Raw genomic sequence first — 17,143 nt, 5'->3', positions numbered from 1 at the left:
CTTCCCCAGCAGCTCTGCCCAGGGCCTCCGATAGGTGTATCTTATGTTTGGTGTACCCGAAGGTTCTCTTGTTTTGTGATTTTGTCCACTTCACCATGAGTCCTGTCAGGTGGCCAGGTTGTGAGGCTACCTGAGCATGCCTTTTTGTCTTCCCCAGTTGCCTGCCACGGCTGTCAACAAATGCCCACTGAGCCAGTGATTGTGGGGAGTGTAGTCCTGTAAGTTTCTATTAGGGATGCCGGGAGAGGTGAAAGGGGAGGGGGCAGGTGAAGGAAGAAAGAATTCCATTTGGAGGAAATGGCAGACCCAAGGCTGGGCCTTTGCAAAGTCAAGGTGTGTGTGTATGCATGCGTGCTCTCATGAACGTGTATTTAGGAGGGGTTTGGCGGAGCGGTCCATGAAGGGGGAGATCCTCCCTTCTCAGACTTCAGGGGAACAGTAAGACTGGGGAGCCTTGGGGCATGAATGGTGAGCTGGGACTGGGTTGGACAGAGATGCTGATATTGTCGCGACACCCTCCTGTGGGAACTCCATTTTGTTCTTAAAACAATACTATTTTATTAAAAATAACCAAATAAAATAAAAGTAATAAATAAAATAAATAAGAGCTAACTCTTCAGTAAGTCAGTAAGTATTTGAATTAAGTCCCTCCCCCCCAGGATGGCCCCTTAGGTCCCTAACCCTAAACCTTACAGCAAGCCAGGGACCTCCTCATCTGACTTCTGTGACAGACACATTTTGCATATTATTTAACTTCATATATGAGGAACTCTGTAGCCTGCAGTCTTTTGTGTCTGGCTTCCTGTGTCGGTGTCCATTTTTTCTAACCTTCCTTGTCTGGATCTCCTTTCCTTCCTTCCCTCAGCGTCCTTCACCAGAGAAGCCCTTTCTCAGTCCATCGCGCTGGCCACAAGGGGGCAGCAGAACCCGGTGGAACCTGGGCTGACCCAGCGGAGCAGCCCGGCTCTTGGCCACCGGTTTCTCCTTCCACCCAGGTAGCGTCCTCTTTCTGGGCTGCTTCCCAGGGAGGCTACAGGGTGGTGCTGCTGCCTCTCTTCTGAAACCTGCTGCTTTAGAGAGGATTTCTGGAGCGAAATTTTGGAGCTTGGGTCTCCAGACTTTCTAGATCATGCATTCCTTTCAGTAATGTATTTTTAACATATGCCTAACATATACACACAAATGTACATGTTGTAAAAATCAGCACAAATAACACACTAAAAGAGATCGATTAGAGCATTTATAGTAGAACTTCTAACATTTCTTCTGCCTCCCTTCTTGCCCTCAGATCCCTAGAGCACCCCTGGGGCGGGTTTGGCCCTACTTGGGGGCTCCTGTTTAGGGCTCAGCTGCGCTTTTAGGGGGGTCTGGAACCTGTGGATTTGACACACAAGGGCATGACTCTGGGCAGGTCCCTTCATGAGTCTCTCATCTCAGCTGTAAAATGAAGAAAGTAAGACTTTCCTCTGAGGATTGTAATAAAGTATGTGATGTTCAGAGTCAAATGGCACTGGGTGAACAGTGTGCCTAAGTATTTGGTGACATCATTAGAGAGCAGGGCCTGGCTTCAGGGCTTTAGCCCACAACTTGGCCTGTGGAGACAAGTCTGACATGAAGGAACAGGGTGGGCATCCTGGGGACTGTTAGAACCAGCCTCTCAGGGTTGGTCAGGCTGCTCCTGCCTCTATTGCCCCAGACCTCTCTCCTCTGATTGTCTCACGGATGGAGGCCAAAGTGCCAGAACTTCAGTCCTTTCCCAGAAGTTGGTACTCAAATGCCTCCAAGCAGAACTTGCCTGATTTACCCTTGGCCATGGGTGGGCTTGACCTAGGGGATTGGAAGAGTGAGTAAATACTTCCCAGGTCACTGAGTGAGTCACGCATGTGGGCAGTGCAGTAACTCATCTCTGCAAAATTCACTGGCATCTCAGTGACTGGGGAATGTGCTTGACACACTCTGGGCAGACCTGCCAGGGCTGAATGCCAGGGGGATCCTACCCCTATCTTTTTTGCTTCTTCCCTCCCTCCCTCCGTCTCTGCCTCCCTCCCTTACACTATCTTTTTCTGGTTCCTTTCCTTCTAATCTTTTATTTTTTTTTGCTATTCATCAAAGTAATAAGATTTATTACATTTTCTATAAGACTGTCGTCCTCCCCAGTCTCCCTCCTTTACCTCTGCACATCTCAGGGCTTGAGTGGGAGATATGTCCCCTGGAAGGAATCTCAGACTTTCGAATCATAGTGGATTGTCTACTCAGGGGGTGGTGGGGTTGGTGCTGTGGGCCAGATGGGCTTTGCAGCTGATCTCTGGATGGGCCAGGCAGTGCTCACTCTCAGGAGGGACTGAGGGGCCTAAGGGTGTCCTGAGCTGCCTTTGCTGGATATTCTAGTTTTGGAGATGGCAGCCTGTTCTGGGAGGAGCTGTTTTTACTCAGAGAAGGGGCAGAAGTACAGGTTCAGAGGAAGGTCTTGGCCCCAGCTGTGCCCTTGGGCTCTGCCCAGCAGACTTCCAGGGCAAAGCTTGCTCACCAGCCAGGATCACTCTGCTGAGAGAAGAAAGGACAAATTGTAAAGTCAAAACAAGCCATCACTTTGTGTGTGCTTGTGTTTATGTGTCTTTAAGTAAATGAGCAGATAACAGTTCTTCAACTTTTTCCTGCAGTACAGTGAACTTTTCACCTTAACACTGTCAATTAATTTATTAATTATATCTTTAAGAAAAGAGATGTAATCCTTTTTATAAATTGTCACATTTTAAAATTACAATTCGTTTTACGTTCACATTTGTTTTATGGCTTAGATCTGTTATGTGTGTTAAAAAGGAAAGTAAAATATTAACCCCACTAACATTAGGATAATTTGTAATTTGAAAAAAGGGCTTCCCTCATAGCTCAGTTGGTGAAGAATCTGCCTGCAATGCAGGAGACCCCAGTTCGATTCCTGGGTTGGGAAGATCCACTGGAGAAGGGATAGACTACCCACTCCAGTATTCTTGGGCTTCCCTTGTGGCTCAGCTGGTAAAAAAATCTGCCTGCAATGCAGGAGACCTGGGTTCGATCCCTGGGTTGGGAAGATCCCCTGGAGAAGGGAAAGGCTACCCACTCTAGTATTCTGGCCTGGAGAATTCCATGGACTATACAGTCCACTAACTTTAGGATAACTTGGAATTTGACTATAATTAGGATAACCCCACTAACATTAGGATAATTTATAATTCGAAAAAGAAAAATCATTTGTGGCCAGTGAGCAGTCTTTCTTGTTAAAGCAGCTGGCACAGGACCCTGATGCCTTGGCAGGAGCGGGAGTCGGGGTTTGGCAGTGAAGTTGGCTGTTTTTGTCCATCTTGCCACTGTGTTCAAATGTTCTTGCAGTGTGCTAAACATTCCCTCTACTTTGTCATTCCCACCCATTCCCCCTCCCAACATGGACTCAAAGGGCTGGTGAGATAAGCTTTCTGGTCAGAAAATCTTGGGACATTTCTGAGTCCAAGGTCCCTACTTGCTGCTGCTTCCTGTGGAGTCCTGTGGAGCTGGGGATGGGCTGGGCTGGCTTTGAAGGCTGGGAGAGGATGTGTGTGTGGGGGGCAGTCTCCCTGCAGCTGTAACCCCTCCCTCCTCTATGAGGGGTCTGGACTAAGTGTCCTCAGTGACAGAACTTACTAATAAGAGGTTCATGACCTGGGCAGGAAAATGAACTGGAGAGGGTGGGGCTGGAGATGGGGTGGGAGACCCATGAGGAGACGACTCCTTGAGACTGTGGAGAATTGACGGTGGTTTGCAAGTATGTAGTGGCCACTGACATGAATTTGTGAAAAGTCTTCAACATTTTGGAAGCACACTGGGTGGGAGAGTAGGGTGTGAAAGATGCCCCTCAAGTTTCTGGCAGAGAAAACTGAGTGAACACAGGTGCCCTTTACTAGGTAAAGAAAATGCAGGATGGGATGAGCTGGAGAGGAAAGGCCATTCTCCTTGGGTTTTTTTTTTTTTTTTTGAGACCAGAGGATCAGGCCTTGCCTGGTATTCACTGGGACCAGGCAGGGAGGGGGTCTGAACGGCTGTACCCAGGCAATGGGTGGCACACTATCTTAACAAGCCTTAGGGCACTGTCTGTTCAGCCTGGAGCTGGTCCTGGAAGCTCCATCTGATGTCTGAGGTTAACCCATGAGGGGCCAGGTTGTGAGAGCTCCTGGGTCATCTGTTGGGGAAGAAAGATCAGCCAGGCTGGGGGCCATGCCCTATGCAGTTTGCCAGCCGACGTGGAATCGTTTCAGTGGTGAGAGTCTGGTGTAAACAGACCAGGCAGGGGCTAGATGTCAGTCTTGGCTGTGCCACCCACGGCCCCACTTCCGAGGTTAGACGCCTGTCAACCTGGAGTGGAGCACTTGTCGAGAATGGTTATTGAGTCTGTGTGTCTATGTGTCCCCCTCAGGGTGGTTTCAGCTTTACTTGAATCCACTCTCTTGTTGCTGCTCCGATCAGGCCGTTTTCTTCTTGATAACTGGGTGACTGTCCAGAGGGCAGGGCAGAGTCTGCTGGGACTGCTTTATCCAGGTTTCACTTTCCAATAGCGAAGGAACCAGAGAAGGGCGGACTGAGCTGTCCGGGATCGTTTCCGAGGGTCCCACGGTCTGGTCTCTGCAGACACCCCTGGGCCGGGCTCTGCTGCTTCTCCACTCTCCTGAGACCACCTGCCCCCAGACATGAGGAACTCAGACGTGGATCCGGATCAGGATTGGGGCTCTGAGTGACTAACTTCAGGTGCAAATTCTGAGGGCAGATTTGGGGTCTGCCAGGGTCCCTGAACCTTCTCATGCTGCTGAGTTTAGAGACGCTTCTGAAGTCCTGGCCTTTCAGAGCAGGTAAGTGGGTTTTGAAGACACTTGTGGGCAAGAAGAGCAAGCAGGGAGCATCAGGGTTGAGGAGGAGGCTGAGCAGGTGGTGGGGCTGGGGGCAGGGTGGGTGGTGCTGGATGGTGGAGTGGCTCTAAGGAGACCCACGATCACCACAGTGAGGGGTGTACCTTCATTCATTTGTTTTAGTATTATTGCTATAGCACTTACTAGTAATAGGTTGTTTTCTAATTCCATGTAGTGACTACAAATATAAATTCATGTGATTCTCATGAAAACCTTGAGATGGAAATGCCATTAATATCCTCATTTTGCAGATGAGGAATAACATGAAGATGGTTGAGAAACTTGACAGACAGGGGCCCAGTCTTGGGGGGAGGACTCAGCGCTTGGCTCCCAGCATCTGTCCTTCCCAGGACCCTAAGCTGCCTCCTCCCCCACCTCAAACATTAAATGTTTTGGGGTCTTTTCTCTGATGAGGACTCATTTTTTCTCCTCGGCTGCTCTGTTTCCACTGGGATGTCCAACCCCAATGCAGAAATCTTCTTCAAAGACAGTGCGGATGAGGATTAAGCTGTCTGTGGGGACTGACTGGGCACCTGGGAGCGGGCCATGTCCTTGGTCCCTGCAGGAAAGGGCTGGGTGGGGTTGAAGTCCAGGCTAACTAACCCAGCAGCAAAGGCAGAACATAGTGCCTCTGATGGACCCAGAGTCCCTTTGAAGAGCACACTTGTGGGGCCCCAAGTGGGAGCTGGCCTGTACTTCACAGTGAGGAGCTGAGTCTGGGCGTCTGTCCCAGGGCATGACTGGTGCTTGTAAATAATGGGAAGACACAGGATGGTCCCACCTCGGGCCCCCGGTGCTGGGAAAGGAAGCAGCTGGTATTCTGGGCAGAGTGGGCTGGGCTGCAGGTGCCACTGGGGTGGGAAGGGAAGGGGGGCATTTTTCCCAAGCAAACCTTGTGGTTGTGACCCCACAGAGGCTTCTCCAGGGCTGGGAGGAGCCCAGGCTCAGTGCTTTCTGGGTGTCGGAGTGTGGGGAGCCCAGCACCTCATCAGCACAGGGATCCAGGGGGGTCTCTGCTCCTGCAGGACTATTTCTGGCCCTGAGCCCTCCTCTCCACTGGGGTCTCTGAGCTCTGGGCCAGCCCTGCCTCCCTCCCTGTGTCTCCCCAGCTCTGAGGAGATGGAGGACTTCTCCCGCAGCTCTGGGCTCAGCCACCTCACCTCCCTGCTCCTCATCCTCCTGCTGCCCACTGGGGAGTCCACAGGTGAGTGTGTCCCCACCCTCTTCCTGTGTGGGTCCCCAGGAGCTAGGCTGGTTCTCTCCACCACCAGTGGGTGGGTATTTGAGGAACCCCTTCTCTAGGATAATTATGATGCTTCCCCAGGCAGTAATTGTCATTGTATAATTGAGAAGAGTCTCTAAACCATAAAGTAAGGGACCTTGACAGTTTTCCAATGTGGAGATTATGATGTTTTCAAAAGTCAAGTATCAGGACTTGCCTGGGGGTCTAGTGTTTAAGACATCATGCTTCCATTGCAGAGGCACAAGTTTGTTGCTGGTTAGGATGCCTGGTCATGCATGCCTTGCAGCAAAAAAGGCAACTATGAAAAATGTTACCATGGGAGAATGGATACACATATATGTATAGCTGAGTCCCTTGGCTGTCCACCTGAAACTATCACAACATTGTTAAATGTCTATGTGTTGTGTGCTAAGTTGCTTCAGTCATGTCCAGCCCTTTGCAACAGCGTGGACTGGGGTCAGCCAGGCTCCTCTGACCATGGGGATTCTCCAGGCAAGAACACTTGAATGGGTTGCCATGATATTCTCCAGGAGATCTTCCCAACCCAGGGATCAAACCCGGATCTCCTGCATTGCAGGTGGATTCTTTACAGACTGAGCCACCAGCTATCCTCCAAAATAAAATAAAAAGAACAAAAATGTGACAGGAAGAAAGTGAAAGTGTTAGTTACTTGATCGAGTCCGACTCTTTGTGACCCTGTGAACTGGGGGCCACCAGGCTTCTCAGACCATGTGGATTCTCCAGGCAAGAATCCTGGAGTGGGTTGCCATGCCTTCCTTCAGGGGATCTTCCCAATCCAGGGATTGAACCTGGGTCTCCAGCATTGCAGGGGGATTCTTTACCGTCTGAGCCACCAGGGAAGTCCATTAGGGTGTTGTACTTGGACAAAACAGACAGATCCTATCTTTATAGAGCCTACAATGTAGAAGGAGGCTGTGAGTAATAAATGCACAGAAGAGTGTAATTGACAGTTTGTTGTAGGAGATGAGAGGAGGGGCAGTGAAGTAGTGAGGCTGGAGGGAGGCAGCCAGAGGTGGGGAGGTGGGAAGTAGGGGCCAGCATGTTCAGTGAGAGGAGAACAAAGACCTGGAGGAGGGGGTGAGTCTGTGACTGTTCCAGTGGAAGGATGGTTTCTGCAGGAGAGAACAGCCAGTGCAAAGCTGCCTGTGTGTCTGTAATGCGCAAAGGACTGTGGAGGCAGGTCTTGGCTGGAGCAGAATGTTTGAGAGGGAGAGACCAGGAGCAGGAGTCAGAGAGCCCCGGGGATTGACCCCATCGGGCCTGAGGTCCACTGAGGGGACTGAGGAGGCATGGCAAGGCTTTGAGCCGAGTAGGGGCAAGGCGGATAGCTGTTAAGAGCAGACTGCCCTTCATGGTGAGGAGCTGATTGTGAGCCCTCAGCCCATGGGAGTGGGGAGAGGACACACAGGGAGCCCAGTGTACCATTGTCCTCCAGGTGAGAGACAATGGTGACTCAGACCAACTCTGAGCTGCTGAAATCTTTCTTCAGAGATCCTGCAGGGCTGTCTTGCACAGGGGTCATGTCATCCATCAGGTCTCAGAAGGACAAAGGCTCTGGGAAGATGTCAGTGGGGTGAATATGGGTTCCTGTGGGTGATGAGAAGAAAGGCAGCTTTTTAACGAAATTAGCATTTGGATCTGGTTTTTAGCATGTATTTGAGCTGAGGAGAAAGTCATGAACACGCATAAGAAAGTTAGGGCTGGAATAGAGTTGTTCTCGGGTGTGGCTGAATGATCAAGAATTTCTGACCTAGACCCCGGGTATGTACTTTGTTCAGGCGTTGTTCAGTGAGGGGCAGGATAGAGCTGTGTTTCTCAAAGTGGGGTCTGTGGAGCATCAGTATCAGCCTTCGAGGAACTATTTATAAGGGCACATCCTTGGGTCCACCTCAGACCTACAATATCAGAAGGTGTACGGGGGGTGGAGGGGGTCCCTGCCAGTTGTGATTCCCTTGATCACATGACGATTTTGTTGCATATTCACGCTGAAGGCCTTCACAGAAGGGCCTGGGGCCAGGAGAATAGGAGGATGAGGGATTCTCCTTGAAACTGTTTCTGGGTCACAAAAATGTGATCAGAGATGTTGCCCAGATTCAGAGTCATCAAGTTCAGTCCATCAGTCCTGTGGTCATCTCATCCGACACTGGGGCCTTCCCACCTGACGCTGCGTGTCCCCTGCCCTCGGTCTGCCTCTCTCCTCCTCTCTCACTGCCATCTCTGTGTCCACAGAGGAGTTCCTGGTGATTGGCCCTTTGGACCCCATCGTGGCAGTGCTGGGTGGAGAAGCTGTGCTGCCCTGCTCCCTATTTCCAGCTGTGAGTGCAGAGGACATGGAGCTGAGGTGGTACCGCTCCAATTTTTCGGAAGCCGTGTTCGTCTATCAGAACCGACAGGAGCAGAAGGAGGAGCAGATGGCTCCTTACGCGGGGCGGACCTCGCTGGTGGGGGACCGCCTCAACCAGGGATATGCTGCCGTGCGCATCCAGAGGGTCCAGGCTTCTGACAATGGGCTGTACACCTGCTTCTTCAGAAAGGGAGGCTTCTACGAAAAGGCTGGTTTGGAGCTGAAGGTGGCAGGTTGGTGACTTGGGTAACTAGTTAGAGTTTTGGGGTGTTGGAACTGGGAGGAATCTGAAAGTAATGACTCAGCCCCGCATTTATCACAGGATGACGGGAGGCTCTTTGATCCATTCATTCATTAAATGCAAATATATAGAGTCCCTCCTATGTGTCTGGGCTTCCCAGGTGGCTCAGTGGTAAAGAATCCACCTGCAATGCAGGAGACATGGATTCCATCCCTGGGTTGGGAAGATCCCCTGGAGGAGGAAATGGCAACCCACTTCAGTATTTTTGCCTGGAGAATCCCATGGACAGGGGAGCCTGGAGGGCTACAGTCCATATGGTCGCAAAGAATCGGATCCAGCTGAAGCGACTGATCATGCGCGAACTGTGTGTCTGGTCCTGTTCTAAGCACCTTGTATACATCAGAGAACCTAACAAAGGTCCCCGTTTTTATGAGTGTATATTCTCAAGTGGAAGATCAAGCAGTCATGCTGAATAAACAGATCATAGGTGATGTTAGAATGTGGTAAATGCTGAGGATGAGAAGCCAAGTGAAACAGGGGAAGAGGATCAGGACTGGGGGTTGGGGGTGAGGCCAGGCTGCAGTGTTACACAGTGGCGCAGGCTGGTCCTGATGGAGAATGTGTATCTGAACATAGACTGGAAGGAGGTAGGGATTCCATGTCTTGGACATCTGTGGGTTGCAAGTTCAAAGGGGAGGGAACAGCCAACATTAATGGGCTGAGGAGGGTGTGTGGCTGGTGTGTTCTAGGCACACATGGGTTCCTCATGGCTGGTGGGAGAGAAGAGGGGGCAGGGTGTTCAGAGGGGACAAGAGTGTGGCAGATGGGGAGCTGAAGATAAAGATGAGTGGAGACGTGGGAATATTTTCATAATCAAGCCATCAGAGATGGGGCCAAATCACAGATTAGTTCTGGAATTCTGAGTTTGAAGTATTTGTGAGGAGTCAGGTGGAGGTAAACCTGAGGATGGAAGGAAGCGGAGTTCAGGGCATGGCGGTGTCAGCTGACCTAATTTTCCTGGTGATTTACAAAGAGAGGCAGTGGGTGTGGAAGCAGACACCCTGGGAGAGTATGGAGTGTGGAGAGTCAAGGATAAGGGTGGACCTGGGACCACATTCCTCCCCCTGTTTACATGGCATCAGCCCTTCCAACTGCATGACTAGGGAGAAGGGGCCCAGCCCTCTGAAACGCTGGGGGTCCCCATGCTCCTTCCTTTTGTTTCCCAAGGCAGGGCTGCCTCCTTGTTCCCTGTGGGAGCGGGCTGCCCCCAGAATGCCAAGTGCAGGGCACCCCCAGAGTTGTGCACATGTAGGCACTGCTGGGTCCCTGGGCTCTACATCTTGCCTCCCGCAGGTGTGGGCTCTGCCCCTCAGGTGCGCATCACAGGGCCTGAGGAGGATGGGGTCCGAGTGGTGTGCACAGCCTCGAGGTGGTTCCCGAAGCCCCAGGTGCAGTGGAGAGACCTCAGTGGAGAGAAGTTCCTGGCGTTCTCCGAGGCCCACACCCAGGATGCTGAAGGGCTGTTCAGTGTGGAGGCGGCTCTGGTGGTGAGAGACAGCTCTGTGGGGAACGTGACCTGCTCCATCCTCAACCCTGTCCTGGGCCAGGAGAAGGCCATGGCCATTTTCATCCCAGGTCAGAGGTGCTCCCAGCTGCCAGCAGGGCTGGAGGTGGGGCCGGGTGTTCCTGGGTGTTCTGGGCTGTGCTGTTCTGGGCGGGGGCCCTGACAGGGTGTCTGGCTGGGCCACAGAGCCCTTCTTCCCCCAGGCCTCTCCCTGGAAGGTAGCTTTCTCGGTGAGCTTGACTGTGCTGGTGATCTTGCTCCTTGGGGCTGGATGTTACACCAAGAGAGAACATTCCTTGAAGGTGCAGAAGATGCGAGAAAAAGAGAGTCTGTGCCAGACTAGAGAGCAGGATCGTCAGACAAAGGAGCAAGTGCTGAAGGACACAGGTAAGGCAGGACAGGTCAAGGCTGGTGAATGTGGCAGCTGGTGCTGAGAGGGAGGAGCTGACCACAGGGTCTGAGTCCAGGGCTCTGGGGACATCCCAGTCTGGAGCAGGTGGCTGGGGAGACCTGGGTGGACTGCTGGAGTGGTGGAGGCTCCGATGGGTCTTCAGCTGGAACGTCTTCCCCAGAGGTTACAAACAGAGAGGTGGTATTTTGTGAATTCTTTTTCTTGGGGATTGGAGTTCATGCTTTTTTTTTTCCTTCTCTTTCAGCTATACTTCAGGAAGAACTAGGTAAACGTTACTTTTCCTCTTGAGCTCTCTGCACCCCCTTCACAGGAGATATTCTGGTTCTTAGCTCACCTGTTTTCCTGTCTTTTGCTTTTCAGAGAGGAGGAAATCCGCTTACCTGGCTGGTGAGTGACTCTTCCAGATGTCCTTGGGTCTGTCTTACCTGTACCAAAGTGTCCGTTTCCTTGTTTCTGTCTAGACATGTGGACCCCCTTTTGTGAGGTGGAAGTGGAGGCTGGAGGGGCAGAACCCAGCTCCTAGGCCCCTTGCAGACCTGTGCTGGCAGGGAACTTGGTTCTGATGGTGACCTCAGAGTTTCTCACACACCCTGGGCCTTATTCCAACCTTGATCAACCTGAAAATTATTGATAGCTTTGTAGCCTGAATGCATCTGGTTTTTGATCAGTACCTGAGGGCCAAAACCACATGCCCTGAGATTTCACTGAAGGAGCAACACAAATAAATGGTGATTAAGTTTGTGTGTGACCTCCTTCCTCTATCCCAGCACACCATCCAGGGAGAGTCTCTTTTCTCCACTTCCTCAAGATGATGATGAGAAAGTGATTGAGGGGATACCTGGGCTGACTATGCATGGAAAAGTCATGGGCTGCCCAGAAAAATGACATGTGTCTCTAGCATGATTTCTTCTGGGAATGCTTGGCCAGTTCTACCTTGGAGTTGACCTTATATCTATGTTATTTAAAAAATTCCTGATTCATGTCAATTTAAAAAAATAATTATTTTTATTTGGCTTAGTTGCAGTATGTGGGATCTAGTTCCCTGGCCAGGGATCGAACCTGGGCCCCCTGCATTGGGAGCACAGAGACTTAGCCACCGGACCACCAGAGAAATCCCCCATGTCAATTTTTCATATATATTTTTCCAGAAAATACTGATGCAATAATTAATTGTAAAATTGTGGAGTAATTTATCATTTTTTCCCTTAAAATATATTCAAACAAGCAGCTTCTGAGCCTGAGTAGCAACATGGAGTAGCAGGTGAAACAGGAGTTTTGAAGGATTTTGAGGGAAGAGCAATTAGGTGAACTAGCCAAAGGTCACACAGCAGTGAGACAGTGGTGGAAGTCAGTCCAGAGAGCCGCAGGCTTCTGACCTGTGCTCCAGGGGATTCCCCACCACACCTGCTGTCTACAGGTGGCAGGAGGTCACCTATTCTCCAGCTTCTCCCCCACTGTACTTAGTCTCACCTGCAGAGCAGAGGGGAGTCAACGGCCAGTGGATTCACACTGAGCAGGTTTCTTCTGGCTGAGGTCTTACCAGAGTGTGTTCCCTTTCAGCCTGGAGGAAGGCCTGGCTGTATGCAGGTAAGTGGATCTGAGTTCCTGTGGCCTCCCCTCCCCAACCTAGCCTCTGCTCCCTTCTCCCTGAGGGGACCCCACACCAGGGTGGGTAGGTGTCCTTGGTGTTCTTGTCACGTTTGTAACCTCCAATTAGAGACTGCAGGGACTCCTCCTCGGAACACAGGTGTGCCTTCATCCTGCCCATCCTCTACTGCAGGGCACTGTCAGGGTTAGCAGCACCCTCCTCAAACACCTGGTGCAACTGGGACTTCTTGTGACAGGGACTAGGAGGCATCAGTGGTGAGGAGGGTTGGCAGCAGGGTAATGACTGTGTAGATCAGAATTTGCTCATCTCTGGAAGATTTCAGAAGTCATGCTCGCTTGCTTATGGGACCTTTGGTTTGAATCCTCCTTGCTCGACAATTCCTATTCTCTTGGGCTCTAGTTTTGGTTTCCCTGTTTCTCCCTGGTCCTCTGGAATATTGGTCTTCTCTCTGCTTCCTCATGTTCTGACCCCATGTCCAGGCTGGCTTTCATCCTCCAAGCCTCCTTGGTTGATGAGGAGGTGTTCTGACTCTGGGGTCCACTACCTTTGGGATATTTATGGACTCCTTGGATGAGGGTGTGAAAGATCTGAAATTATATGGAAAATCCAAAGTGCGTTTTTTTGTCACAAAACTAAAAATGTAACATATGATGGATTATTCACGACCATCACCTTCCATTTTAGGAGAATATTTGTCTGAAGGGCTCAGGCTCCTCCTCCCCTTTTCAGGGTTAGTGTAGAAGACTGGAAAAGGAGATGGTGAGAGAGGTTAAATTACTTCCTGGAGAAGGGGTAGGGGAACAAATCACTGAGGAAAAGATTAGAGGGAAGAGAGGAGATGTGAAGGAAGTATAGGAATGTGGGGGGGGATATACCCTGTCGAGGTTTTGAGTGGACCAAGTGAATGAAGAGAGGCCAAAGGTCACAAGGTCAAAAGTCACAGCCACATGGTGTGAATCTGGGAAGTGCACTGAGAGTTTTCAAGGTTCATGACATGAAATTTAATGGACTCCTTGAGTCCTCTTTAAAATATTTCAGAAAAACTTACATTCCTAAGCCCTTTTAAGGTAAGCATATAATGAGTTTGTCTCTGATAATGAGGCCATCTCTATCTTCCAGAGGAGCTGGGGGAGGTGTGTGGTTCCGGGGATGCTAGTGCTGTGAGGGTGGTCTCGAGGACCCTTAGCAGTGGGGTGAGTGAAGGCTCTGCGCCCTCTGAGCCTGTGTCATAGGCCCTGTTCCTGCTTGGAATGCTTCTGTTTAGGGTCAGGAATACAGATTTTGGGAGACCGTGGGGAAGCCAGGGGGTGAAGGAGGCCTGGGCACCAGATGGGAGAGAAGCCACCTCAGACATCTTACTGATTCCTGCAGGGATTTGTTACTACACAGTAACAATCGTGTGGTCTTCTTTTACCATTCTCACCTTCTCTGCCAAATTTAAGTTGCATGTGTTTTAATGTATGTCTATTTTAATGTATACCTTTTATTCTATACCTTTCATTAAACAAAAAGGAAACAGTACCATGAAACTAGAGTCAGCATTTTAAAATATTTTCACCATATGCCATATCTATAGGGATGGTTTTGTTCCTACAAAAATCGAAGAAGTTATTCGTATTTCATCTTTTCAGCGCTTGTCATGCTTTCTTGTTTGAATGTCTCCATCTCTGGAAAGCTATGCATTGTCTTCTACCTGGGTCAGATTTCTGCAGTGCTGTACGCTGAGCTCTCCTCTCTCCTGGCACATAGTCATCCTTCAAGTTCAGCTTAGCCAGTTGTGTTCTCTCTACCCACGGCTCAGACACAACCTGCAAGTTCTTCACTAGTGAACGGAAGTTTTTATCTCCCCAATTCTTTCTCTAGAAAACCTATCTTTCATTATAGATACGTGGCTAAGGCCTTGAGAAAGAATAATTTGGTAGGCAAATATGGCAAAGATCTTTCTGTTCAGGTCAGTCTCCTGCTTCTCAATCCCTGAGTATTAACGTTTGTGGCTAGGTCTTCATCAAAAGGTTGCAAAATGATCATTCTCTGTGAATGTGTGTGTATAAAAGAGCAATAAATGTATCAAGTGAATGTTTTCAAACATTTTCCCCACAAATCCTTCATTAGCAGCTTCAGTACCCACCCTAGGTACCCACCCTAATGTGTGTTTTACAGTCTTTGCGAACCCCTGATATGAAACGTGTGTTTTCCTTGTAGATTGGCGGAAGGAGGAGTTCCAGGAATGTGAGTGACTTTGTGTTTTTTCTGGATTTTCCTACTGCTGTCCCTGTGGCCTCTCCTTCAGTTCTCAGTGGTGATATAGATTCTGGCACCATCAATAGTGTGGGGTGGGATGTGGTGGTGATAGTCACACATAGGTGGCGTTGATGACTTTGGCTGATATTGAATGCTAAATAGACATCCTTCAGCCCTTGAAGAGCAGGGTGGTCCTCAAGGGCTCTGTGACATATCGCACCCTGAAATCAGTCTTGTGGGTCCTTTTCCTGCCTGGAGGCCCATAGACTTGAATCACAAGTTCCTATTGTCAGGGTGCTTAGCCTTCCTCCCATGCAGCTGGGATTCTGGGTTGAGGGGTGGTTGTGTGTTCTTGGGGAGGGGAGGACCTTGAATGATAGATAACTTTCTCTGCAGGGCCTGTCACTCTGGATCCAGCATCTGCCCATTCAGACCTTGTTGTCTCTCATGAAAAGACAAGTGTGACCTTGAAGGACTCCTGGGTGACCTCTGTAGATACCTGCAGTGTACTGGGCTTTGAGGGCATCACATCAGGGCGCTGTTACTGGGAGGTGGAGATCAGGGATGGAGACCAAAGCGAGTGGGCCCTGGGGGTCTGTAGGGAAGGTGTGAACAGGAAAGGCTGGTACATAGAGTCCCCAGAAAAGGGGTTCTGGGTTGTGGGGAGATTTGAAAGAGGATATTGTGCCTGTACTGCAAAGCAGACTCTGCTATCCTTCATGCAGGCTCCCCACCCCAGGCTTAGGATGGGGGTGTTTCTGGATTACCAGGAAGGGGATGTCTCCTTCTACAACATGGCTGATGGCTCCCACATTTTCTCCTTCCCTCAGGCTTCCTTCTCTGGGACCCTCTTTCCATACTTCATGATTAATTCAGGAGACGTGTCCCTGACTGTCTGCTCCAAGGTGGGAGGGTCTGAGGGGCTCCCTGCTGCCCTTAGCAATCCTTCTCTGGAGGAGCCTGTGAGCCTCCCAGGGGCGGGGTTCAGCTCAGGCTCTGGTGCTGAAGGTCCTCCAGGGGCCGAGTGTCCCCTGCTCCCCTGCAACCCCGAGGCTGTGTCCCCCTAGGGCCTGTCACTGTCCTGGACCCTCGCTGTGGCTCTTCCTGGAGCTGCAGACTCCCTGTGACAGAGCCCTCTGAGGTACAGCCTGGATGGCTGGGGGGTCTCGTCCCCCTGCTCTGGAGACAGACTTCTGGGCCTGTAGTTATAACAACCGTCAGTTCATGCCATGGACTCAGGTTTGAGAAGCTAGACGTGGACTATTTCTGACCTAGTTTTGATTAGGCTGTAGTTTGCCATGGGAAGTGAATTTTCTGGTGGTAATAATATTTTTTTTAATACTTTTAAGAAAAAGTTGATTTTTATTTATTTTGCTGCACCAGGTCTTGGTTGGGGCATGTGACCTCTTAGTTGCGGCATGTAGAATCTAGTTTTCCTGACCAAGGATCGAACCCAGACCCCTTGCATTGGGAACTCAGTGTCTTAGCTACTGGACTACCAGAGAAGTCCCTTTTATGGTGTTTATACACCATTTGGTTATTAAAGGGCATGAGGGCTGAATTACTCTGCAGAATAAAAGGGGGTTATTTTATTGAATCAGTGCAGAGGAACCCAGAACTGAAGGTGGGTCTCCAGTTGTATTTATGAGGATCCTGAGTCTGACCAGAAGCACTGGCCATTCAGAATCTTCCAGGGAAATGGATGGCTGATGAATTTTAGAGGAGTTAGCATTCTATTTTATATAGTTCCTATTCTGGGGTGGATGAAACGTACTTATTTTTATCAACCTCAGTAGATTTCTGTTACTTGTAAAAGCTTGTGCTGTTTGTTTCAGGAAAGGAGAAGGATCTGGGTTTTTCTGTAGTGTCTGCATCAGGAGGAGGAAAAGAACTGTTACCAGCATTAAGGTGTGAGTGAAGACGAGAGTTTTCAGAGGCAGGTGGATTGCAGAATGCTTTGACTGTGAGCATGATTCTAGTAATCAGTGTATTGCCTCTTAGTACTTCCAAGTCCTATGGTTAAGGGCAGAAAAGGAAGCAGGACTCTGAGGGACCCAGACCTTTGGGGATTTGTCAAGCTCCTTAAATTTTAGAGGTGCCTGGGCAGTAAGCCTGCAGGCTGTGGCTCTACTTCACTGAAGCTGTAGAACGGCTGCTGTAGCTGCTGGTTGGATAAGCACTATCCAATTTCTGATTGTTTGTGTGTGTTTGTTTTTGTGTGCACAAACTACTTTTTTCAACTCATTAATTAAAGGGGGAACAGTAAGCTGTACAACCTGTTCACAGAAGAATTCAAAGTACTACATATTGATAGATTCAAGCATGCGTCAACAAAGGAAACTATAAGCAAGATGAAAAGACAGCCTTCAGAATGGGAGAAAATAATAGCAAATGAAGCATCAGACAAAGAACTAATCTCAAAAATATACAAGCAACTCCTGAAGCTCAATTCCAGAAAAATAAACAACCCAATCAAAAACTAAGAACTAAACCGACATTTCTCCAAAGAAGACATACAGATGGCTAACAAACACATGAAAAGATGCTCAACATCA

General features: G+C 49.7%; 1 protein-coding gene across 1 annotated transcript; it reads left to right on the top strand.

Moving 5' to 3' along the window:
* The first annotated feature begins 461 nt into the window (after positions 1-461).
* LOC110127444 (butyrophilin-like protein 1) lies at positions 462-17,137 on the top strand. Its single transcript, XM_070464726.1, has 10 exons — positions 462-468; positions 866-995; positions 6,023-6,117; positions 8,407-8,754; positions 10,116-10,397; positions 10,513-10,737; positions 11,099-11,125; positions 12,299-12,325; positions 14,550-14,576; positions 14,985-17,137. Exons 1-10 carry the CDS (start codon positions 462-464, stop codon positions 15,653-15,655), a joined length of 1,839 nt encoding a protein of 612 aa, XP_070320827.1. The 3' UTR covers positions 15,656-17,137.
* Positions 17,138-17,143: the final 6 nt, after the last annotated feature.

Source organism: Odocoileus virginianus, unplaced genomic scaffold (genome assembly GCF_023699985.2).
Source record: "Odocoileus virginianus isolate 20LAN1187 ecotype Illinois unplaced genomic scaffold, Ovbor_1.2 Unplaced_Contig_167, whole genome shotgun sequence".
In the NCBI taxonomy this organism is placed as follows: domain Eukaryota; kingdom Metazoa; phylum Chordata; class Mammalia; order Artiodactyla; family Cervidae; genus Odocoileus; species Odocoileus virginianus.
Note: the sequence above shows the minus strand (reverse complement) of the source record. Positions and strands in the feature narration are given on the sequence as shown.